The 26,418-nt window shown below is 40.9% G+C and overlaps 3 protein-coding genes across 5 annotated transcripts in view; 2 read left to right on the plus strand and 1 right to left on the minus strand.

Annotated features, from left to right (window-relative positions):
* strn (striatin, calmodulin binding protein) overlaps positions 1 to 6,506 on the minus strand; it is a 32,653-nt gene extending 26,147 nt beyond the window's left edge. For all 3 annotated transcript variants that reach the window (XM_066647100.1, XM_066647101.1, XM_066647099.1), the window contains exon 1: positions 6,130 to 6,506. In XM_066647100.1, coding sequence (XP_066503197.1) covers positions 6,130 to 6,345 — 216 coding nt within the window. In that variant the 5' untranslated portion in view covers positions 6,346 to 6,506. The remainder of the gene's footprint in view (positions 1 to 6,129) is intronic.
* eif4a3 (eukaryotic translation initiation factor 4A3) overlaps positions 1 to 26,418 on the plus strand; it is a 244,192-nt gene that overhangs the window by 53,643 nt on the left and 164,131 nt on the right. The gene's annotated exons all lie outside the window — the stretch shown is intronic.
* map1lc3c (microtubule-associated protein 1 light chain 3 gamma) lies at positions 8,383 to 14,240 on the plus strand. The gene is made up of 4 exons (XM_066647102.1): positions 8,383 to 8,540; positions 8,623 to 8,678; positions 9,432 to 9,538; positions 10,411 to 14,240. Exons 1-4 carry the CDS (start codon positions 8,483 to 8,485, stop codon positions 10,592 to 10,594), a joined length of 405 nt encoding a protein of 134 aa, XP_066503199.1. The 5' UTR covers positions 8,383 to 8,482; the 3' UTR covers positions 10,595 to 14,240.

Here is a 26,418-nt window from a genome sequence, read left to right on the forward strand (position 1 = left end):
GGACTCTAAAAATGCTCCTGGCTCCCAGGGCACCCTGCTGGCCAGCACTGCCTGATGTGGTGCAAGTTTCACTCAGATGAATTCTTGACCTCAAAGGCAAAGCACAACATCCATATTTCACAGAAATATCTGTGCGGCAGCCAATAAACGCTTAGAGCAACATAATTTTTAAGCAATATACATACACTATTTTCTTCTTAGCCCAGATAAGAATCACTCAAGGCCTGTTTGGTGTATAAACCCTGCAGCTGTTTTAAGGTCATCATTCAAATTATGACTGAGGCACTACTAATTCTTCAACAATATTTATAAACACACTCCACCTTTCCTGCCGGACACTGAGAACCTCACTCCACACGTCCCTGGTGACAGGAGGAGAGATGTGATCAGGGTGTTTCACAACATCAGAGCACCTCAACCTGACTGAACAGGTGTGCATACCTTCCCATACAAGGCCAAGCTTGGCTGCCTCACCGACTCCCAGTCTGCCGGGGGAAAAAGCAGACGGAAACCAGGCCGTGGGAACACATGCTTTATGTGGCATCATTGGAGCACGATTCTTATGGGAAATGTGACATTCCATTCATCATTTTTCCCAGAATAATGCTCAAAGAGCTTAGGGTGTTAAAAAGGCTAATGTCGGCTTGCGATAGCTAATTGGCAATAAGCTGGAAATGAAAGGAAATACACAAAGTGTTACCACTGCAAAGAGTTAACCCACTTAAAAGAAGATTATAGAACCAGATGCTATTTTAAAAATAGACCAAGAAACACTTAGGAATTAATTTTCATGTACTAAGTGAACAATTGCCTTAAAAAAATATGTCACAAAGCTAAACACAACAGTGGTTGCCTGACACTTATTTATTATTATTAATAATAGTAAGTCATTTAATGTCCAAAACAACATACGGAAAATGAAGAGATTACTGAAGAGCTGCAAAGTGTTAATGGTGATTTTACCTTGCAGTTCACACAATGATAATATTACATCTACAAGCTTTCATTACATGTCAGATACATGAGCTTGGTAGCTCTACTGCAAAACTAAAGCAGCACCAACAATATTTTACTTATTTACAACAGCCTGCCTGTCACTCTCCGCCAAGAACTGATTTAAATTAAAATTCTACCAGTCCATGACTCTGTAGATATTTCTAAAAATGGTGAATTTCACATCAGAGCACTCTGAATGACTTCAGACTCACATTTTCAAATCTTAACGTATAATTTTGCTAAATGTTTGGAAGTACCCTTTCGCCATCGAGGGCAAAACCCCAGTCACAGGGAAACCTGAGATGGGCCGTTCCCTCAGTTCTGCCACACAAGATGTTAATTTGATACTGTAACTGAGGTCTGGTTCTCCGCCGCTCCCACTGGGTTCCCTGACTGTGTTGCTTCTGATGCTATAGATAAAATACCTCCTTCTCCTTCTTCCACTCACATTCACACATCCCTATTACTACCAGGAACTGCCCAATTAGGGCTGGGTAAAATGTTTCAAGATCAGTACCCAAATTATTTCTGAACAATACTTTTTTTCCCTAAATTTAACTTAAAGTGGGAGTAGCTAAAGTTAATTTGAGGGTTGGGAAGTTGGGAAATAGGTTTATAGAATAAACAAAAAGAACAGACATTACTAACTTGTAAACAAAATACCATTTATACTGCCATTTTAGACCAATCATCTTTAAACAAATATGCATTTGGCTTAGGAACAATTAAGTATTTAACATCCTCAATAACATTTTTATTTTTTAAATGTAATTAAATATTGTATAGTCCCATCTAGTGATACTGAAGCTGGTCTAATGCATGCATTTTCATACATACTCCAGCCTCACAATACATACTTCAAGTGAATTCATTTTAATCTATCAATATCCACTCCTGGTTACTGCCAAGCCATCTCTCTCACAAGTGATATTTGAACCAGTGGGAAAGCTCTGATTTCTACACCCAGATCAAACGCATACAAAACATTCAGGTAAAGAGAAATCATAACCTTTCCTGCTTTTCAAGGTTGTCTGATGCTCCCTAAAGCTTATTCTACCTATTAAGACCAACAGATTTTCAAATGAGCACAACTGTGGGTGCTGACCTTTGGCTAATTAGAGGCTCAAACCAGTACAGCCTCAAAGAGGAGAATGGCCAAGACGCTGAGGTGTAGTAAAATCTGCTGGAAAGTGGAACACCCATTACTTATATTAAATCCAGCTTAATGTTCTCATCTGCTAATATAATATAATTACGGCACATTTAGCAGGCTGCTTCAATTCTAGATAAAAGCAGGAAGCAGAGACTGCAAGTATCAACTTGTACTTAAGGAAACGTATTCTGCTCGAAGCTGTGTAGATGAGCGGAGTAATGGAGTGTAGTGGCAAAAACAGAATTGCTTTCTCCTCTTATTTCTTATTTAAAGAGAATAGTGGTGATAAGAACAAGCCGCATCGTCTACAAGACACATACGTACATTTTATTTACTGCCAAAAATGAGCAGCGTATCTTTTACGACTTTGCAGCCATTCAATTGTTTCTAACAAACTTGGATGCTGAAACCACGAACACGCTTCCTCAGACAAACGGAGCAGTAAAGGAAGGAGGGAAAAGGAGAGAAACCTGTTGGAGCAGCTGCTAACTAACACGTACCCCAATGCTCACCTGCAAAACAAACTACTCCTCAGCCTGTGCCGCTCATTAGAATACCAGACTGGGTTACTCATCCTAAAGCAACAGGGCAGTACATGTGGCGTGCAAAGGGTGGTCCCTCCTTACATCACTGGCATTCACAGTCAAAACAGGGATCCGCATGTGCAAAAAGACTTCTCTAATATGTTCCAGAAATCAGTGTGTGTGTGTATAAATATATTCAAGTACAGAAAAGAACGCACAGCACGGAGAACTAATTATTCCACTCATTTTTTTTTTAAATGAGAACCTAGTTCAAAACGTATACTGAAGTGACTGTTTGAAATTCATCTTGTCTGTAGTGGGTTTGTCAAGAGAACAAGACTTCAAATAAAACAACTAAACGTTGCACTGTTCCTGGCTGTCAGAAATGCATCACTGCATCCTTTGAAACTATCCAAATACCCAAGCATTCATTTCTCCAACAGCCCTGAGAATTTCAGTCTAAACTTAAATTGCTTTTTGAACAATACACAATACAGAAGTGGGATCTCTGATCAGTTACAATAACAGAAGACATACAGAAAGAGGTGGGAGAATGGTCTGGTTTTGGGACATAATCTAACAGACATGGAATAATTGGATGCCAAGGAAAAAATACTGGGTGTACTGGGTCTCAAAGTGCAGCTCAATGGGCAGCAACAGAGCAGTAAGCATGAACTCAGCTCAAACACACTAGCTAGAGTCCTTCTGAGTATGGTCTAATGAGAGAGAGACAGAGACAGACTTTCCTTCTTCAGTTGTAGTGAGAGTTTCAGAGAAAGAAACAGAGAGAGACATAGAAAGAAAGAGAAAGGGAGAGAGAAAGAGACATTCGGGATGAGGGATGGGAGGCAGAAAGAAAAGCTGTATTCAGGAATAGCACAGTGACGTAGTTCGAACCCACACTATTCCCCTTGAGACTGTCTCTGACAGGCCTGTCTTATACAGAGTACAGCTTAAAGCTCCAGTCAGGACCTGCTGAAACAGCGCCACTGCCACTTAGCTGACAGCCAGAATGCGTGGCAAACATACATACTGTATGCTACTGCACGGACAGAAGTAATGCCGGGCTCTAAAATTGGCATGCCCAGTTGGCATGCAAGGTTTTGCGACTTGAGCTTTAAAATAAGCCAAAGCTCATCTTATTTTTATTGTGCAAATGATGTTTATTTTTGAAAAGTTACAGATCTACAGAGATCTAATGTCACAAATAGTATTAAATTCAGATCAAATGTACTTTATCTTTGACAGAAATGCCACTCTTGCCTCAGGAGTTTTTGGATTGCTTGTTGTGAATCGAAAATCTGAAACATTTCTGATAAAATGGCCACTGAATGTAGTTACAAGATAGGAAAGCTGATTAAACTAGCAACTCAGTGCTCAGTGTGATTTTATACACACACACAAAGAAATACAGAAAGATGCAGAGAATGTAGGAGGGAGTGGAGAGGGAGAGAGAGAGAGAGAAAACGCAGAAGGGACTGAGAGAGAGAAGAGATGCTGTGCAGTGCAGCTGGATGAGTCACCACAGGGGCAAGCTCGTAAATCCTGGTTTCTTCTGCTTCTTCAGTCCTCTACCACACAGTTAAAGCTGGAACTACCTGAAACCTGAGCTTGAGACAAACACTTGAAAAGCTGACACCACTGCGGCTACAATTTGAACAGACAACTCTGGTCTTTAATGTCATCCATGAGGTCAGTATTGACCAGGGATCCATCAAAAACAATGTAGTAGAACAATCATTCTGTAGAGCACCGCAAACATAGTAGGACCTTTCTGGGCTCTGTTTACTGGGGTTCTCAGGAAAGAACTTCCTTGATTTCTATGCAGCCTCACAATACTCAATACCCAGCTAATGAGTGCACACTTCTATCTCCACACCGAATGCTTGTAGTTTTGCAGCTCACTTTATGTTTATCATTATCACTTTTTTCATTTCAAGCAGCTTCCGAATCAGCGAAACCAAATGCCAAACAGGCCTACGCAAAATTAATTTGGAATGTAATGAATCTCTGGCCTTTATAGCAAAACAGTTCACATAAATCACAGAGAAATTACGCATTGCACAGACGCCTATAGTCTAATGAAAGATCTTTGCTGGCCAATTTAACTCAGGCCTAATAACCCCTGCAGGACTTCAAGCACTTATTAAAAAGGACATGAATATAAAATATTAAATGGGACGGGATTTGGTTCAAGTTAATCGACTGGACATTCTCTACTCTGAATAAATTATTTCCTATTAATGTATCATAGTTACAAACAGGGGAGCACTGAATATGGGAACTATAGGGAATACAGGTGTTGAATTATTTTTCCATGCGTGCGCTGATGCTCAATTTTCTTAGCCATTTAAGCTCAGTAATCTTCCAGAGAATACGGAATACATCGAAAGATTGCAATATACTGGTTAAATCTAAACATCTAACTGACAGATGTATTCAGATACTCCATACAGATGTGGACTATGTAGAATACTGTGCTATTGTATTGGGACTTCAAAGACGCTCCCACATCACTTTAATTCAGGCTTAAAAGCTCTCGCAGGACAGCAATTTTAAACCCATTAAATGTATGTCTGTATGGATGAAGGTGGTATTAAAACTAACAACTGAGTCTTGCAAGATAAAATGCCAGACATTTAACAAAGAAAATCTTTATGTTTGGCTATTACCATATAATATTTATAGAATGTTGCAGACTGCTTCACATCAGTGCAGCTTAAAATCAAACAAAAGGGGTCAAGACAGTTTCAGAGTCCAGTTCAAGGCCATAAAAGGCATAAAAGGATCTTGAATCGCTTGTGTACAAGATCAACAGCTAGAACATTTCTGGAATGCCATCACAGATCCATCTCCCAATAGTAAGTCAGTCAGGCGGCTGGGCTAAAAACCTGCAGAGAATTTCAGACGCACTGAATAAACAGTAATGGTCAGAACAGGGACAGACTTATAGGAAATGACTGCTATTAGCCTCATGGGTTAAAGGTTTATGTCCCTATCAAGGAAAACAGTGTTTTGAAATGAGGCCTAAGGCTCCCAAGACAAGCCCAGGGACTCCGGAGTTAACGTTACACCAGGCACGACTCTCTCTCACGAAAACAAACACGGCGCGTCCGAACCTTTCTTTCCCAATTCTCCGTTCCACCTTAAATAGTGCAGCACTTACTATCTCGCGCCCGTTCATGTTGCAGCATTTAAGGTGGAAGCGAAAATTAGAAAACGAAGCCAATTTCAGCCTGAAGCGGGAAGCCACACAGGGCGCCAGCATGTAGTAACTAACTACTCCACAATTTTAGTCGGAGCAGACAATTCAAATGAGTCAACTTCAGCTTCTTGTCTTACCAGTTAACCTTATACTCTTTTGGGTGGAAAATAAATTTCAAAGTAGTAATTTTCAACCTCATATTGAAAGACATAGCTGGTTTTAAAGAAGGAATTAAAGAAATGTGTATTCACTTGTAGTTCGGCTCTCTCCACCTCCCACTGCGCTCTTTCCACCTCGAAGCGGGCCCATTCGTGCTGCAGAAAGTGCAGGATCCCCGGGATGCTATACTGTGCTCTAGCCGCCTCCCCGCCTCCGTCTCCCGGCTGCGGCGCTTTCACTCCGCCGCCCAGAGCCGAGCTGTTGTTATTGTTGTTAAAAAACACGCCGGGGCCCGCCTGCTCGTCCATGGCTAGGCCAGCGAGAGGGAGATCCGCTTCGCCCAGATGAGGCACGACCACGTCTTTCTCCAATGACCCCTACCAGTGCTATTAAAATATAAATAAATCCGCCGGAGTGAGTCGGTGCGGATCTGCTGCTCGATCGAGCGAAGTCGATACGAGGCGGCCGTTGGTGATGTCCGATTCGTAAACGAATCGGTTCATTTGAACAGTTAGATTTCAATAAATCTGTCGAACCGATTCAGAAATTCCTTAATGAATCAGTTTTTTTTGTACCGTCTTATGCCAGGGCTGCCACATTGGGGGCTGGGGGGCATAGCTGGCCCACATAATTTGATTTAGCCCACTAGAAAGCTGCCAAACCTACCCACATCCTTAGGCAATGAGGAGACGTACATTTTTTGCAAGATCTTTTTTTTTAAGTAGTTTACAAGAAAAAATCTCAATAGCTAAAAGTGACTTAAATATAACTTTACACCTTTGCCTTCATTCAGTACGTATGGCACAAAGAAAACACAGCATATTCCTTAGGTTTGTGATGTAAGAAACCCTAGCTTTCTGAATCTATTATTTATGAATGCAGCAGTTCATAGTGGAAAATCTCAGCCATTTCACAACTGATATGTCTTTTAGCATTGAAGACAACACCACATAGGAAGGTTATAACAGGGTTAAATACTCGATTTTCACTAGGTGTGTTACAGATGATGTTACATATAAAAAGTGTATATTAAATATGAAAAGACAGTTGGAAGAATGTGCATTTCAATTAACAGACATGGTCATGTGATTCAATAATTGTAGGCGTAATTAATAAATGCAGGGCACCTAGCTAGCTTTTTATGGGAGTTTTTGGTCTTATGGGAGTCATTTGTCTCAGTATAAATGCAATGTTTATAGTTGTGTTATTGGCTGAAGATGTAGTAGTCATTTATATTTAAATTCCTCTTTTGTCATTTTTCTGCTGTGTTTATCCCCACCCTGAGATTAAAGAGATGTCTCTGTACTTAGTTACAGATAGATAGATAGACACTTTATTAATCCCAGTTGGAAATTCAAATTTGTTATTTGTTTTGTTTTTTTAGATAGATAAATAATAAGAAGAAATAATTAATACCACTTTTCATGAGAGGAATAATATCGATTGGTAAGGCAATGATTCGCTGAAATTGTTTAATGCATTAAATCGAACAGTTCAAGAGAACCGACTCGTCAACTGACTCAAACTTCCCGTCAATTGCGGGCCGTTGTTTTTTCGTGACGTCTACAGTAAAGATAGCCGCGCCCACAAACACAGCGTAGCGTCGTTAGTCTCAAATCTGATTGGCTAAAACAAACGACACCTAAACAATAACCAATTAGAGATGAGGGTGGGGTGAAGTGCCTACTAACTCTAGTGGGATTTGTAGTTCAACAGGGAAAAAAAAGGCCTTCGGTTTACTGAATTTTCTAGTACAGTAATTTTAACAATACTTTCCAAGCCAATTTTATTGATATTTTATTTATAATATTAAAATTTTAAATAAAATTGAGACAGTACGAAAAAAGCCTATTTTAGTAACTACATTAAATTAATTAAATACCACATAACGTAACGGTCATAATGACCCTGCCTTGTGCCTTTTCTGTAAACTGTAAATAGCGGCTCAATTGATTTGGCCTTTTATTGGTTAGGTTCGTCATTCCTTGTATTATTTTAACTGGATAACATAGCTATCAAACGTGACTTGGGACCTATTCAGGTTTAGTCTTTGTTTCTTATGTTTGTCTTATGTATATTTTGTATCACTTTTAAATCGACTGCAACTCAGTGGCTGTAATGGTGGCTCCACCTCTAATGTGTTTGTTTGTTTGTTTGATTTAGCCCATATTGTCTGAAATGATTTGGTCTTCAGTATTATTTTGCTAGGTGGAATATGCCTCATGTCTTCTACTGGACACATTTCACTGCAGGCTAAAGTTATCTGGCTACAGTCAATAAAATCTTTTTTTGTGGAATACCCCCTGGAGCAGCATGGGAAAGATCAGCCGGGCTACGTCACTCATCGTGCGCTATTTAATTAGAGTTCATTGCGCTTCAGCAGCGATCAGGCGCAGCGGGTCAGAGGCCGTGAGAAACACACTGAGAAACTCCTGCAGCGGCAGCATGCCTCCGTTCGAGAAAAACCCGCACCCAAAGCCCTTCAAACAGAGGAAAAGCTTCGGTAAAGTCCTTTCCTTTGCACCACTGTTCCAGCACCGCAGAGGTTTACCGCTCTCTGTAACTCTGTTCTCTTGTGTAAACAGCAACAAGAAAGAATGAAGTAGCTGGAATCCGGACTAAATTTCCAACCAAAGTCCCGGTAAGACCTAAAAACCCACCCACCCACACACTGTGGTGTTTCAGGCAGGTGGACAGTAACTGGTCTCATTTACTCCAGTAACCGACATCTACACTTTACCGTTGGTCGTCTCTGGAGTATATTTTTCACATGGTATTTCTACGTTTCCTAATAGTGACTTAAGTAATCTACATTTACTATTACTTTGTGGTTAACTTCGTTTTGTTTTGAAAGTTTGTTGCTCTGTTTGGTTTGGGTCCCACCTTTGACTCTGGAGTTTTAAGCACTTTCAGAGAAGCTGGATGCATTTTAACAGTTTTAGAAAGAATTAAATAGGAAATCCCCACCCCACCTTTATAACTTTACCCCAAAAATACCTTAATTTTACCAGTCTACTCACCACTGCTGTTATGTTTGTGTATGAAGAGAAACTAACGTTGTTAATATTAGTTCCACCTTAAATGGTGCCTGTAAACAAGGAGATAAACTATTATACTGGGCTGATTATATTAATTTAGCCTGAGTAATTAGCATTCATGCTAATCATAGGAGGACATTAACACAATTCTTATTATATTTTACTTCACATTGTTTCAAAATGTTTGTGTTTGTCGTCATTAGTTTTATTAATCTTTTTTTTTTTTTTCCCAGTCAGAATATTGAGGTCATTTCTTGTGAAATGTTTCTGATATTTCCTAGGACGGTGTGTATTCAGGTAACTGCACTGAGCGAATATTAAAGGTTAGAGTTGGAGCTTATGTTATTTCTTTACAGGTCATTATTGAAAGATATCATCGGGAGAAATACCTGCCCCCTCTGGATAAAACCAAGTTCCTTGTGCCACAAGAGCTCACCATGACCCAGTTTGTTACCATTATTAGGTGAGTCCTGTTTATGAAACTTAAGTTTGGCCAACAACGTCTTCAGTTGTTTCTCACATGTCTCTGCTGCATTCATAGTGCACCGGATAGGTCGTGGAAGTATGTACTATATTCTAAATAGGGTGCTCTTCAACTGATTTTAAACATATGCTGTGTGTAATGCAGTAACTGGACGTATAAGCCATTGTCTTAGCTCCTATGTAGTGACAATATGACACTGTAGCTGCCTGTTTCAAAAACCTTGGCCACTTGTTCAGACACTGGCCTTGTCTAATTTATTTTAGCCTAATGTTGTTGTGGCTATTTCTGAGAGGTTCATTATTTTTATTTATTTTCCTCTCCTTCAAATGCATCTTATTTTAGTTCAATTTTTTTTTGTCTGTCATTTTGTTATTTTTAAATTCTTTTGGAAAATGTTTAGACAAATGCTGTCCCTAAATGTGATTTATAAAATGCAGATTTGGCATTACGCAGACATGTATTTGGAAATATTAGCCAACAGTCGCCTAATCATTCAGTCCACCCCAAAGTTCACACTTATTGATTTGTATTTATGTGGTTTTTCAGAGAAGTTTCCAAATGCCAGTCGTCTTAAAACACTTTCTAAACACTACTGGACTCGGTATATAACCCATAGTTCATGGAGAATGTGAATATTGTGAACATCAGCAGTGTATCACACATAATACAAGCATTTGTGGGACTGTGTGCATTTTATATTCTTTTGGTTTAACTTCTGGAATGTTCTGCTTTACCTGTGGGTTCTGTTACTTTTACTGACAACTCCCCTGTGTAAACCCTGCCCCTCCGGTGCCGTCGTCCCTTTCAGATGACTTTAAACTGTCTCTACATGTTGCTTTATTGTTTAACAGAAACAGAATGACGCTTATGCCAAGCCAAGCTTTCTACTTGCTCATCAACAACACTGGAATTGCCAGCATGTCTCTGACCATGGCTCAGGTGTACAAGGATCACAAAGATGAAGATGGATTCCTCTACATGACGTATGCCTCCCAGGAAATGTTCGGAAACGGTGAGGTGGCATCAGCTCGGTAGAATGAAATGCCGTCTATTGACTCTTGCGTTCAAGGTGGAAAAAAAATCCTGCACTTATTGAGTTGAAATTAACTTAGATTTGTAGTCTGTTCACTATTTAAGAGTTTGTATATAGAGTTGATTTTTTTTCTTTTAAAGAAAATGTATTCTGCATGTTATGTTGCACTGTACTGTGTGTTTTTTAATCAATGAAGTAATAAATCGTCTGTCAGAGCAGCATGGTGTCAGATGACCAAAGCAAAACAAGACTGCATTGACTAGGCAGTAGTACCAAAATTAGCTTAAAGCCACAATAAGGAGTTACAGAAGGTTTGGCAGATTAGATTAAGCTTTTTAATAAGCTTGTTTTCCAAACTGAAAATGCCACAATGCGATACGTGCAAAAGGAATAACATCATCCAGTTGGTCTGTTGCATTTATTTTGGATCCTAAGTCTGGAATTGAGTTGTTTGCTCTAAAAGCTGTCAATATATTTCGTAGGTCAATGTCCTGTTGCCTTTTAACACGTGGCACACTTCTGATTTTGTTTTTAAAATGTAAGCATTTCACTTGGACTTGAAGTGCTTGACCATGTGACAATTATTAATATAACGTGGTCGTGTACCACGATTTTCCTGATGGCTATATATCTGTGTAGTTAATGTGGTTTGTGGGAAACCTGTCATTCAACAGGTGTTTACAGTAACAGTAGTTCAGGGCTGAGGAAGGGGATCAAACTGTTTACACAATGTATTTTATTAAATCCTGCAACAGAAAACTGACTTATTCTAAAACTTCAACTCCAAACCCCCTCAGTGACCTTGTTTACATCAGTAGTTTAATTGTGACCTCTGTTGTAAGTTGGTGGAATTTCATATTTGTGGTGGTGTATGTCGGCTATGGGAGTGAACCCAACGTCCCGCAGGTGGCACTCTTGAGCTATAGAAGCCCATTTTGGAGACAAGGATGTTTTAATGGGTGGAATTTACAGTCGTCAAGGGCTCTTGCTGATGGATTTGGTTCAGTAGCTTTGAAGGTGTTTCTGCTTCAAAGCAGTTGTCTGCCTGTCTTCAGGGACTTTCTCCACTAATGGTTCAGTCCATTTTTGCTTGCCTCATTGCGCTGGATACAGGGGGCCAGTTATTGGCCGGGACTGTTGGGTGAAAACCTCATAACTCAAATGGTAACTTTCAGGTGTGGATTGTGTACCACATTCATAGGGCATAGGAATTTTAGTTTTATGGTACGCTGCGGCTTTATTTGCCTTTCAACAACACTGAAATGTGCCTTTTTGTCCTGTTCATCAGTAAATATTTAGGAAAATGCTACTTGGCAATAACAGTCTAAGGGTTTTTGTGCTTCCGAATTCTGTGGCTGTAGCCTTGTCCAAGTTCAGGGCCTCATACCTTATTTCCTGTTATCTGCAGAATGATTCTGCTGACAAAGCCACATATTTGAGGCCATGTCAGCTCCATCCCCAGCCCAAACGATCCTAGTCTTTCAGTGGCTGCGTTTATATTGGTGCCGTGGGGAATGGAAAGTTCCACTGAGTCAGTAGTGAGACACAGATCTATTTGTGTAATGGCGTTTCAGAAGTTTAATGCGCCATTGCAGAATGCAAAGGCAGACCAGCTTTGAAATCCAGACTCAAAGTTAATGAGGCCAGTCTCGCTCCAGGCTTCGCAAAGGACCATTTGACACACTCAGTGGACAGAAGGCGGCGGCCATCCACCACGTCACACTGTACAACATCTGAGAAACGTCCTCGTTTTGAAACGTCTTTTTACTCACTATTCATTATTAACTCTGCCGGTGGACGCCGTGATGTGTGGCCACAATGCTGGCACTGAATTCACTAATTACCAAGCTTGTCTACAATTATTCAGACGTGGCGTACCTGTAAACACACTGGGGACCTTTTAAAATATACAAGCTATGGCACCCTGAGTGTCTCTCTTTGTGTTGTTAATAATGGATGCTGAACATGTCACGCTCATCAGAGCTGCTACTGCTTTCGCCCTCCTCGTCCTCTAGCTCCGTTTAGTCGTGGCGTGCAACTGTGTGGGCAGCTAATAGCACTCTGACAGGTGATGGCAAACCTGCTGCTCCGCGTGTGCCAGTCTGTACACAAACACTTAATTGTCTCTGGTGCCAGTCGGAGACACACACACTACTATAATTAACAGGCTGCCAGCAGAGTAATGCCAACCCTTCAGAAAGGGGGCAGAGTGTGCTCTGACAGTGATTGTGTGTGGATGCACAAGTGTGTATTACTTGTGACGGTCTCTAATAGGGGAAAGTAAATTATACACCAAGTGGGTTCTCATTTGTTGCTTGGAGGCTCTGTCCATGCAGCTTTAATACACACCGTGAATGGAACTGCAACGAGATTGTCTGCCTAAAAATACATCATACAGAATCGAGCTTTACTGGCCAAGTATGTTTCCACATAGCTCACAATACACAGTGGCTGGCAATGGAAATCTCACACCTGTTCAGTCACATGGGCAGCCAGTGCTGAATTGTACCGCACATGCCCACTAGAATCAGTCAAATTCTTCTCTTTCACGGTTTGGTCCAGTTCTGGGTTTGATTTCCCAGCCATGGTTTGATTTGTGTCACAACAAAAAGCTATTTTAACCTTGAAATATGCAGGAAGACATACCACGTACTGCAGTCTACAATAACAACACTCCATATGACTTCATTGTGGATTGGTGGGATAAGAGCTGTTGACTAACTGGGCGTTCAAATGGAAAATATTAATGGTTGTGACATCACAACCACGGCAAACCTGAAACTGTTAACATTCTGGGGGCATTTTAAGTGATTAGAATTAGGACATAAGGTTTCGGTTATACTCATTGACCTGCTGCAGGATCTGAGGCCAGTACAGAGCTGTAGGGAGGGTCATTCATTAAGCCTCAATGCTCCTGACCAGCTCAGCTGGGACTGGGGTAGATATTCTCTCTCATTAGAGCTCTTTCTTCTGCGGTTCCTCCTTTGGCAGGAGCACATAAAATGGCCCTCTCAGGCCACTGGAACGCATCCTGAATGCAATCAAGCTGCCTGCTGTACATCATCTTAATTGCATTCTTCCCGCTGCTATGTCACTTCATTCAGTGGTGCTCCGCAGCGGAGAAGCCCATGACACAGAGGCTCTGACTCAAAGGCCATGTGGTGATTCAGTAATGGCCAGCCGCTGTCTCTGACCATCCCGTCCTGCCCTGCTGTCTGGAAGTGACAACGTATCTTTGGAACAAGGCCGAGAGTGTGATCAGGGTTTTTTTCCTCTGAACTCCAGATTCAGGAAAACATCTGTGTGTCATACACTACACGCAAACATTTTGTTTGGGTCATGGCCGTTGTGGTTACACGACTTGGGAAATGTTTGTCTGGGTGGAGCAAGGAGGGGGCAGTTGATTTTAGTCTGCTTTTACCCTGTCAGGCCTCGGCGAAAACAGTGATTTTCAAAAGCTACCAAAAGTTGTACAACTGCGAGGATTATTAATAATAATAATAGTAATTATTATTATTATTATTATACAGCTTATATTTCCATGGCGAGTGCCTTTCTGTATTTCCCTGTGCCTGGTGAGACTTCTGAAAACGTCTTTAATCTGTTATTTTTAGGTAATTGTTTTAATACAATCACAATACTCACTTTTCAATAAGAAGTTGCTGTTTTTTGTGAATTACAATAAATTCCTGTGAAGTATGAAAGCACTCTCTGGTAGATGTTGTTTTTCTCTGTGTCTGCATGGGTTTCCTCTGGGTGCTTTTGTTTCCTCCCACAGTCCAATACCACACGCTGGTAAGTAGATTTGCTATTCAAAGTGTCCAAATGTGTGAGTGTGTGGTGATGGATTCTGAACCCTATCCAGGCTGTGTTCCTGCCTCTCAGTGCACACTCAGTGATTTTGATTAGGCTCAGGATCCACCAAAACCCCAAACAGGTTAAAACTGAAAAGGAATGAATAAATTTAGATCTTTTTGTTACATTGCCACAGATTTTGTCACAGTCAGTCAAACAGCTTTATTCTATTATTTCCATTATCTCTTGAATAAAATTCAAATGTTTAGTGTTGAAGGTAGATTGGTGACTCGTGTCCATAGGTGTGAGTGAATGTGTGAGTGTGTGTTGCCCTGTGAAGGACTGGCGCCCCCTCCAGGGTGTATTCCCGCCTTGCGCCTAATGATTCCAGGTAGGCTCTGGACCCACCGCGACCCTGAACTGGATAAGGGTTACAGATAATGAATGAATGAATGTTTAGTGTTGATTTAGTTTAGTGCTCTAGCATGTAGTATGTATTTCATTTGAATCAGATCCAGTGGATTTGAGATGTGAAGACAATACCTTATTGTCTGTGAACATAGGCACTTTACAGAGATGTGTTCTTCAAATACATGGTAAAGTAGACTGTTCGTACAGATACTAATCAAATGTAGTTCATGGCGGTGAACTACCAGAACATTTTTAAATTAATCATTTTTTTTACTTGAACTTGCATTCAGTTTCTTGTATGATTTTATTTTTTCATAGCTTTCACATTAAAGGGCTGACTTCAGAGTGAAAGACTGATGTTCAGATGCCACAGAGTCAAGGCTTCACTTCAATTAAATAGTTCCTTCAAAATATTTTTTTTATTTTATTATTCCATTAAAAACTGTAATATTATAAGAAATTTAATACCATTTATTAGTACCTGACCTGACCCATATGTTGTATCCATAGGCAGGTTGGCAGTGGCAGGTAAACAGCCCAGTGGATTGTTTAGCTGTGTATTTACATAATCAGCTGTGTTTGTGGCTTGTAAACTGAGCAATAGAGATGTTTGTTTTCAGCGCTCTGCATTTTCTTTGTGTACATTTTTTTATGATCCCTCCCTAATAGTTATCAGCACTGGACACCAGTGAGAGGACAGACCTGAGGCAATTATGAATACCACACTCAAATATAAGCTAATTGATGGTAAATGCTACCCTGTCCTATTGCTCTATACCAAATAGCCAAACCACCACTTTGGAATTTTATTTAGTCTGTCATTTTTAATTACAAGAAAGGTGTGAGGGCCAAAGTCACATGACATTTCAGTGACCAATAAAATGAAGGGCCGAATTTGGTGTCATTCTTTAAATCTGGGTGAAGCAGGCTACTAACAGGCAAGGCCTCGTTGGACCCAGTGCTAACTTCATTCATTCATTATCTGTAACCCTTATCCAGTTCAGGGTCGCGGTGGGTCCAGAACCTACCTGGAATCATTGGGCGCAAGGTGGGAATACACCCTGGAGGGGGCGCCAGTCCTTCACAGGGCAACACAGACACACACGTTCACTCACACCTACGGACACTTTTGAGTCGCAAATCCACCTACCAACGTGTGTTTTTGGGACTGTGGGAGGAAACCTACGCAGACATGGGAGAACACACCAATCTCCTCACAGACAGTCACCTGGAGGAAACCCACACAGACACAGGGAGAACACACCAATCTCCTCACAGACAGTCACCTGGAGGAAACCCACACAGACACAGGGAGAACACACCAATCTCCTCACAGACAGTCACCTGGAGGAAACCCACACAGACACAGGGAGAACACACCAAACTCCTCACAGACAGTCACCCGGAGCGGGAATCGAACCCACAACCTCCAAGCCCCTGGAGCTGTGTGACTGCGACACTACCTTCACCGTGCCACCCGTAGTGCTAAGTTAAAGTAATCAATATATCACCTTTTAATTGTTGAAATAGAAATATACATAAATTATATGTATATATGCTTTATACATAAATTATGTGTGTGAATCTGTAAAGAGCTATTTTTTAAATTACTTATTTTATCTATAAACAAATGTTCTTTAATTTGTTGCCTCAAGGCAACATTGTGCACTTTATTTTTTTTTTAAATAAATGTAACCAGCTACTATCAGTTTCTGATCTGTAATTTTGGTTGTTACTTTAAGTCATATTTCAGATTCAGGCAACATGGCTGCGAGGTGGGTGTGCTCTTTGACCTTCCTTGACCTGCTTTAGAATGTCCACCAGTTAAAAATGGATGAGGACCTTTCAAGTTTATAACCCTCCGCGGAGGTGAGGCGGGGACATTAATAATTAACCCTTTCTCTGTGGAAATGACGGCACGCTCTTACATCAACACTTCCAGCCAGCCTCAGGCCTTCTCTGGAGCAAAGCCATGTGGGGAAGGTCAGCACTACAGATTTTTTTTTTTTACTTTTCCCTTTTGACTTACGTCGCCCAAAGATGAATATTTTATAATTGTCCCTCGAGGTCTGGAGGAGGATTGCATGATTATTTAATGGGTGCTGGGGTTAAATGAGATATCCTGCAGAGTTAAATGTCTCATCAGCCTCGCTGCTTTTTTGCCCTTCTGCATCAAAATCATGTACAATGCACCCATAATTGTCATGTTATAAATTACTCCAGATTAAACATTAAACACTCAACAAGTTCAGTGGAAGTGTTTTGATGTTTCTATTCACTTTTGAAATATGATCTCTGTATATGTAGAGAGCACAGGTGATTTTTGAGTGCCTTGATAGTGTCAGTTTCTGTGTAATTGTGGATGATGTCTGAACACAAGTGTCAGGGCCAGAGCCTGAGGCAAAAACCGAAAATGAGTCATGTTAGATTACTAAGCTTGAAAAGAAATGACATTCAGTGAGGTTCAGGACACAACTGAAAACCCTTCTAACATATTAAAAATCAATCTCCTATAACAATAATCCTTTATTACAATTTGCCTCATAAAAATCAACAACCAGGATACATTTTGCAGGGACTGCATCAAGCGTTGGGAACCCCTTTAGCATCAACAAATCTTAACTGCAAGCCTAACATTGGATCAACAGGATACTAAATGCAACAAAGCTAGCACCGATTTAACCATTACACTATGATCATAAAGAAAATGACAATTATATATTTATTTGGCAATAAAAAGACAAGTGTTCTACACTCCCAGCCAGAGGAAACTTTGTAGTGAGGTAGCTTCGTTGCTAACTGACGTTTTAGTCCTCCCTATGTTGAGTCATTTCAGTTGTTTGAGTAATCTGTTTTCTGTTGTGATGATGATTTGAAGATTACCACAGTAACTGCACTGTAACTTCCTAGCTCTGACATTAAGTGTGACTTCCTTCTAGAAAAAAAACAAAACAACAACAAAAGAAACAGCCTCCCCCAAAAATGAACCTCCAAGCTATTGTAGATTTATAATCAACAGGAGGTTGATAATCAGGAGGTTTGTAAACTCTATGCCAGAAAATGCATGATTACTTAAAAACTCAACAGTACATTATTAATAGAAGACATTTTAATGGTTAACTGTCATGTTAGCTAGCTAGTGTATTAGCATCACAAAAGGCTGAAAAACAAAACGGAGGAGTAAATCTCTGGAGAGTGTGACATAGCTGAAAATTTGTCATTTTTCACTCCAGTGACAAGTCAGCCACGGACAGTTTAGTCATTGCGAACAAAACAGTTATGTGGTCGACAGTGTGCTAGTCAAACAGAAAGTATGAGGTAAATATGGTAAAAATGTGTGTTCACCTTTAGGGGGCACTGTTGCCTCAAGCAGAACAGGTTATAGACATTGTTTTTAATCTCTCTCTCTCTCTCCCTCTCTCTCTCTTTCTCTCTCTCTCTCTCTCTCTCTCTCTCTCTCTCTCACCACACACACACACACTCACTATCTCTCTCTGTGTAACATTAGGCCTTTCCTGATATTAAATTTCACCAAAAGGCATTGCATGTGAAAGCTGTGTTGTGTGTGCTGACCTCAGAGAAGTCCCTTTGTCTCATTGCGTCTCTGATCACATGTGTGAGGCTACAATGGGGAAAATAAATAAAAAGTACATTTCTCAAATTGTATCATTATTTTGGCAGATACGTTTCACTTTTTCATTGAAAATGAGCAAAAGCATTTAATACAGGTAATAAATTCAGAAAAAAGTAAGAAAAAAAAAAGATTCTTCATATTATTCCAATTTATGCAGATTACAGATGACTAGAGTCAAGATGATCTCACCCTTCAATATTTTTTTGTAGTGTACAGTAGATACCCCACTGTGGCACTGCCTCCCCTTGTGACATGGTTCTTGAGTGGAGACAAATCATCTCGACGTCATTGAGTCCTCCTGAAAATGACAGCGAGCCTTGCTGGGCGCCATCACCACTTACAGGCCTGACATGCTAATAACCGCGGCTAATGCATTTGGCTAATGGACGTGGGTCAAGAGTGTCTCTCGAATAAAGGTCCCGATCTGGAGGGCGTACTCCCTGCTCCGAAACCGGATCCGTTGTTTATGTCCAAATTAACGGAAGACAAACACAAAAGAGTGCCCTTGCCACTTTGTGATGCCTCATCTGACCCCTGGCCCTTGACTCTCTTTTTTTCGTTGGGTTGTGTGAAAAGGACAAAATGAAGACCAGGGTTTTGTTGCGTAGCAGACTTCATTTTAATGAACTAATGCACTACAAAAAATGGTGGCAAGTGAAACAATCTCAAAGCTGGAATATATATCTAATATTTCTCATTCTGAGAAAAATAAAAACTTCAAATATTAAGTAGTTTTTGAGACATTATTTAATTGTTTATATATAGACAAATAATATTGTTTAAAAAAATAGTATATTTATAAAAATATCAAAATTACCTGAACATCTCAATAGGGGAACTTACCTGAAACAAGAAATTACATTTAGGAAAAAAATAACAAAGTAAACAACACTCACATTACAGTAATTGACATTCGTAGCTTTTGGCTTGGAAGTTCGTGGTCACCCACATTTTTAAGACCCAATATTCTCACCTTTTTCAACTGTTTCCCAGTGGCTGACTCTCTAATGCAATTTCCCACCTCTTGTCCTGACACATGCCTATAATTAACATCAGAGACTACCTCTCGAGAACAAGGATTACCACGCACACACACACTCACTATACACAGCTTTCTGTTCCTGGTAGATAAAAGCTCTGCCCTATATTTGAGTCCTCAAACACTCAGGGTGTCCCAGGGTGGACAGTCAGGATGATGAGAGGATGTGTGACTGAATGGGGACCATTGGTTGTTTGAGATGGAAAAAAAAAAGGCAGACATCAAAGGTGGGAAATGTGAAGTCAGTGCTGCCCCTTTCATGATGAGGTCATTATGATAGTGTAGGTTTTCCTCTCAGGTCAGAGGTCAAGGATGGCTTTCATTTTACGCAATCTCTGAACTGCACAGCATCGGGGAATCTAGAACAAAACGCAAAACGCTTAAAGAGGAGAGGGAGGCCAAGAGATTTTACACTGTTAATTCAGCCATGATTATGACATGTGGTGATGTAAGCTCCACTCCAGATTTGTGTGGCTCTTCATAAGGCCGAAGGCAAAATAGCTTAGATAAATGGTTTAGTCCAAAATTGATTTTGTCAGTCCACCAAAACATTTTTGGTGCCCAGTGTTTCTTTAGTTTTGCCGTAGAGCTAGTAGGCTAACATGGCTGCAAGGCATGTTTCTGCTTGTAGAGGGACACAGGCATATTTGGCCCAATGGTGTTATCCACTATCCCATCCAACCACTGGTAAGCTACTCAACAGGGCAAATTATGATGAAAGTCTGTGTGGTCTCTAATTAGTGTACATCAAAACGAATTGAAAAAAACAAGTTAATTAGCCACAAAAGGCCTTCTAAATTCCAGAAACACTTCTGCTAAAAAAAAAAACTGGATGCATGTACTGTCAATAAGAATATGGTTTCTAGCTCCTAGTGTCTTAGCTTTTTGGGTGAGTTTAATAAAGAAACCATGGAGATCACATGTTTGTCTTAATATATTTACGCAGATTATCCAATGCTAATAGTCGCTAAGATTTTAGCACTTGTTAGCCACATTAGCATTATAGCTCCAGTGCAAAACTATACAAAACATGTCTTTGCTGATGAACTACAAAAGGGAAATTGTGATTTTAAACTGAACAACAATTTTAACCTCTTAATGCCTACGCTTATTAGGCCTGTTGCTAAGAGAATAATTGGTAATATATAAGTTATGTATTTCTACGAGCGAGGAACTGAAGTGTGTTAGGGTTTTAACAGGTTAATCCTTTACAATGGCAGCCTCATTGGCTGTTTGCCTGGCTTCCAACAAATAAACACTTCTATTTCGGTCAGCGTCAGGTTGCAGCTTACATTGTTCCTGGCCTTTTCTTTGCCAGCTTTGTCGGAGATATCTTTCAGCAGGGCAGGGGAGGAGTAGGAGGGAGGAATTGAGGAGGTTAGGTAATCAGATATGGCGAGCTGATTGGGACACAAACAGACGACTACGTCTCCGGGACGACCGTGTCCTATTTCTCCCCCCTCGCTGCTTTAAACTGATGATGTCATCCTGCTTCCCACAAGGACAGGGCTTCGGATTTCACCATTAGTTCAGTTATTTACAGTGTTTAATTGAATCCATCGAGTTTAGGAGAGAACCGTCGTCATATGCTTCTGCCCCCAACGCCACCACAATCTTTAGCACCACCCCCACCATCAGCACCACTCAAAATAAAAAAAAAACCTGTATCCGTGCTCTGGCAGCCAGGCAGCCCTTCATGGACTCCCCAGCCACATCAATGATGCAAGAACGAAGAAAGAGGGAAAGAAAGGAAGATTGTGTAACCAAGACGAGGCTGGCAGATGCCAGGGGAAGGAAATACTGAGCCATCGGCCTTCTTTCCCTCGCGGTCTCTGGCTGAGGCATCGCATCAACTGAAATCTCACACACCAACACAAACACTCATACACACATGCCACCGCAGAAGATAAACACACACGCACACACACACACACACAAATGCATGCACGCCCAGAAACAAACACAATGCAGTAAACAAATTCAGACACCGTCACATACACAAGCTCACACACACTCAATCATGGCCACTGATGGACAACCACATACACATATAAACTCAGATCAAGTTCTACACAAACATGCGCAGATACACATCTGCCTGCTGTCCTAATTTCACTCAACCCTTTTTAGGCCAGAAACCTTTGAAGTCCAGATGCTCCCCCTACTCATAATCTCAGTAGGCCGCTCACCTCGCATGCCTTATTGCTCAACGGCAACGTTTCGCTCAGATTTAATCTTTCTGCCTCGTTCAGGTCCTTTCTGTAAACAAAAAGCTGTGTACAAACCAACTCACAAAAAATCTGGGATGGTAGGCACAATCCTAATTAAAACATCGGGCCATTTTGCCTCGAATTTAAACCAAAACAGCACCAAGACATTGGAGATATTTACTGCTTCACTTCATAAATTATATATATATATATATATATATATTTTTTAAATTATTATTATTATATATTTTAATGAAAACTGCAAACTAACAGTAGCCGTAAAATGCTCCAAAACTGTTTAATAAAGAATGTGTTCATGCCTGTGTCTAACACACAGAGACACCTGTTGCACCACCTTGCCATTTCTCATTTTTGACCCCATTTGAACATCTACCTCTAGTAATAACAGTTTGCCGCCAGTGTTTTCAAACAGAAAGCTGGGTTATTGACCAGCACACCTCTGCATTCTCCAAACCTGAGTGGAATATCTGATAAATTAAATGTGGAGAAAGATTAAATATTGAATGATGTAAAGAAAGCAGATTTGGGCTTAAAGCCTGCGACGTGACCATGCTTGAATCTCCAGTAAAGTGGGAAAAACCCCTGTCTTTGAGTTTTATTCAATCACGGAGCCCGTAAAACCCACCCCCACCCGCTTCCTCCAACTCCTTTTAATCTCATGGCATTTTCCCTCTCAGTCTGACAGCTGGGTACAGATGAAAGCATTGGGCCAGAAAGCCTAGACTTCGGTTCAGTTCAGTTTATTGTCACGTTCGACAGCAATAACACATCATCACTGCCGGAACTAAAGCTTGGATCTCCATGTTTGTGGGTTTTATATATTTTTAAATATTTAATTTAAATACACCATCATTCTTAACTTTCTGTTTGTGAATGAACGATAAAAGTGCTCCATAGCATTTATTTTAAATCTTGTAACCCACTTTACCAAACAAGGTTCCTTACAATGGAGCTATGTAATCGTTTTGTTAATTTCTTAAGAGCAAGGCCTCAGGACCGTGTGTAATGAAACAGCACATGAATATTAGGGACGCTGTTTGGATTTGATTACATTCAGCCACAAGAGCATTAGTGAGGTCAGGTGCTGACGTTGGATGATTAGTTCTGGATCACATACGCCACTCCAGCTCATCCCAGTGATACTGGATGGAGCTCTATCACACCAGAGAATGGTGTGCTAACAGCTCCACACCCCACTGCTATTGATTTATAACCGTCTACCAAAAATATACAATGTTTAACCAATAAAACATATTTAAAAAGTGGGATACAGCTGAGATTAGAGTAGAACTGCTGCAGGATTCAGAGCTTCAACCAATCACACAGTGACGTTTTCAGGCGAAAGGTCACTCAGGGTTGGAGAGTTTTGGGGCCTGTTTTATGCTGGAAAGCAGGTCAGTTATCTCCAATGGGACATGGGTTTTTTAGAGCAGTGTCCAAGCTGAGATGCAGGAAAATCTGACCCTACATTAGCCCAGCTCTCTCAGCTGCTCCGTGTGGATTTGACGGCTACTCAAACAGCACAGACAGGAGATAAAAGAGATTCTGACAGGGGGCAAGAGTTTCACACTGTTATTCACCCTCAAAAATATTCTAAATCTAAAAATGCATTTCATATGAAAATAAGCAGTTTCATTCAAAAGCATTTTAGAGACAAGCTTAAAAAACAACACTATATATCAGACAAAAAGGCATTATACTAAAAGGTTAAAGCAGAAAAAGCAATAAGGCAACAGCTCCAGCACCCAGCATGCCCTTGTAGACTGACTATATTTGGGTAAGGGGGAAAACTGTGTACATTTGATTCTTGGCCAGACCCTCTTGGTTCAATGCTTTAATTCTAGGTCACGCTAAAAAGGCAGCGTCTATCTGCACAGTGCACTGAGTATAACTCACTCATCACATGTTCTGCCTTCACAAAGACTGGCCTTGTGTTCCGCTTCTGACCATGCTCTGAATGGGCATCCCTTTCTCTACACACACACACACACACACATACACAGAGAGAGAGAGGGAGAGAGAGAAAGAGTCACATGGTGCTTTGTAACAGCTGCTGGTGAACAGATTTTATTTTAGGTAGCAGTTTTAAAAACTGATTTCAGCTGAACAAATGGGCATTGATATTATTTGAATTCTGTTGTAGCTAGAGCTCTGTAACAGAGCATACTGTAAGTATTTACATGAAGGGTCACCACACGACATTCAACAAGGCCTTCTATACCCAACTCCCTGCCCCTTAAAAAAACCCAAAAACAAAATATCCCGCTAACAGTTCAAGGCTTTTACAAGCCTCAAAAATCCATGATGACGCTAGGGCCATCGTATGCCGTGAACATACATCGAACATAATGTTCTAAATCCCATAATCACAAGCAGACAACACTAGCTCCAAAGTTAGCAAACAGATGTTTGTATCGACTAGCATTGCTAGCATTGCATGCACCGGCTAGGCTAGTATCACTCAACGTGCATAAAAATGGCAAAACTGACTCCCAAGGATGGCTGTGGCAACTCTGGGCACTGAACCTGGTGCTGGATGAAAATAAGAGTTAGTGCTGAAGTATAATGTTGTTAAATTTAGCTCTATTTCTGCTTAGCTGTCATAATCAGTGGACGGCTTTAGCTGAAACAGCTGTGGAGGTTTGAAGAATCAAGTTTAAGAGAGAAAAGTAGGTCGCAGGAGTGGCACGGCAGAAAACAGTGGCATTCTTTGTGTGGAATTTGATGAGGCCTCTCTTTGAGGTGGGAAAAGCCTGGAACTGGTCTAATGTCGGCTTAAGTCTAAAACCAGCCTCAGTATCCAACCAAAATACCTACACAGCGGACCATAAACTTACAATTTCCTGAAAACACACTCTCTTGAAATCTCCCCTAAGCTTTGACCACAAAATATGCTTAGCTCAGACACACACACACACACACATACACACAAAAACACATGCGTTCCTCCATGCAGGCCGCTGTGTTGTGACTATGCAAATGGTTGTTTTTGAAAGGCTTCCACCTCTCCATACAAAGCAGAGATTATGGGGGCTTTGGGTTTATACGCTTAGTGGACCGTCATCCACACACACACACACAAATACACACAGGACTAGAGTGAATTAGATGGAGTGTAGGGGAGGGAGGGGGTGCTTTGGGAAAGAAAACTCTCTCTCTCTCCATCTTCTCTCTCCACACACACAGAAACAGCAGTCTGCTCTATTTTCCATTAATGGTAACTGGACCTAATCCTCAGTGCATGAGAGGTCACTCTGCTAAACAGACCACAACACCAAAACACGAACTGGCTTTAATCTACCTCCTGCACGCAAGAGAGTGAGTGAAAGAGAGAGAGAGAGAGAGAGAGAGAGAGAGAGAGAGAGAGAGAGAGAGAGAGAGGGAGAGAGTTAGTGCATGAAGCAGAAAATGAGGAGGTAGTAAGAATAGTAATATGGAGAAACAAAAAAAGGCTGAAAGGGAAAAGCGAGAAAAGGAATAAACCACAATATCCTTAGAGTCATAGAGTACATTTTTAACTGTTCTATGTATTATTATATACATTTGAACACAATGTACACATCTGAATCCAGCAAAGTCAGTCTTTAGCTTTCTCTAAACCATCATTTAGCATTTTTCTCATTCCTTCAGGCAATTCTCATGGAGCTAGAGACCATACTTGAAAAAGGCCTTGAACAGAATAAACAGCAGCTACTGCCTTCATTACAGTGATATTGCTAGAATGGCTCAGAGGAGAATAATTCTTTTTTTGTGTGTGTTTTTAGCATTGGTTTATAGGATCTTATCCCTCCAGTGATTCAGGAGATAAGCAGAAGAGTCCATACACTCGATTTGGCATCTAAATATTGAATGGCAGGGCTGCTGCAAGAAAGGAGGTCATGTTCCTGTAGGTAATCTTAGCTAATGGAAACGCCTCAGACCCAGTGAATCAATAAAGCTCAGCACTGCTGCGAAACTGCCATACACTGCTTCCAGGAAAAAAAAACGACCTCCTTCACTTCATTGGTGCAGTTTCCACGGAAACAAGGTCATTCAGTGCTGGACAACATCCAGAACGCCGTAGAGTTTCCATCACCATACAAACAAATGCAGCAGTGATTTGACCAGCCAATCACAGACCTCTGTTTTTGAACAGCCTGGCTAAATATTCACAAGCATTAAAGCATTTGGGTTTCACTTCGCTGCTTTCCTCCTCAGGGAATATTGAAGTCGATGATGCTAATGTTGCTAACAATGAATGCAAGCAAACCGCTAGGAATTAGCATTATGAAAATGACCTCATGGTATTTGCTGGCTGTGTACTCACTGACAGCAACATCAGCTTATAAAATACTGTGGAAAATCCCTTTGAAAAAATGACGACACCACCCCATCTGGTCAATATAGCCATAAACTACGAGTTATTAACTTCACTGATTTTTCTGAAGTGAATGCCCTTGCACATGATTTACAAAGGGTGGTGCAGCAGTCACACAGCTCCAGGGTCCTGGAGGTTGTGGGTTCGATTCCCGCTCCGGGTGACTGTCTGTGAGGAGTGTAGTGTGTTCTCGCTGTGTCTGCGTGGGTTTCCTCTGGGTGCTCCGGTTTCCTCCCACAGTCCAAAAACACACGTTGGTAGGTGGATTGGCGACTCAAAAGTGTGTGTGTGTGTGTTGCCCTGTGAAGGACTGGCACCCCCTCCAGGGTGTATTCCCGCCTTGCGCCCAATGATTCCTG

The sequence above is a fragment of the Hoplias malabaricus genome, chromosome 16, assembly GCF_029633855.1.
Source record: "Hoplias malabaricus isolate fHopMal1 chromosome 16, fHopMal1.hap1, whole genome shotgun sequence".
Classification (NCBI taxonomy): domain Eukaryota; kingdom Metazoa; phylum Chordata; class Actinopteri; order Characiformes; family Erythrinidae; genus Hoplias; species Hoplias malabaricus.

Coding starts and splice junctions, on each gene's coding strand:
- map1lc3c (XM_066647102.1), top strand. CDS start 8,483: ATGCCTCCGTTCGAGAAAAACCCGCACCCAAAGCCCTTCAAACAGAGG. Junction 8,541..8,622: donor CAAACAGAGGAAAAGCTTCG/GTAAAGTCCTTT, acceptor TTGTGTAAACAG/CAACAAGAAAGAATGAAGTA. Junction 9,539..10,410: donor CAGTTTGTTACCATTATTAG/GTGAGTCCTGTT, acceptor ATTGTTTAACAG/AAACAGAATGACGCTTATGC.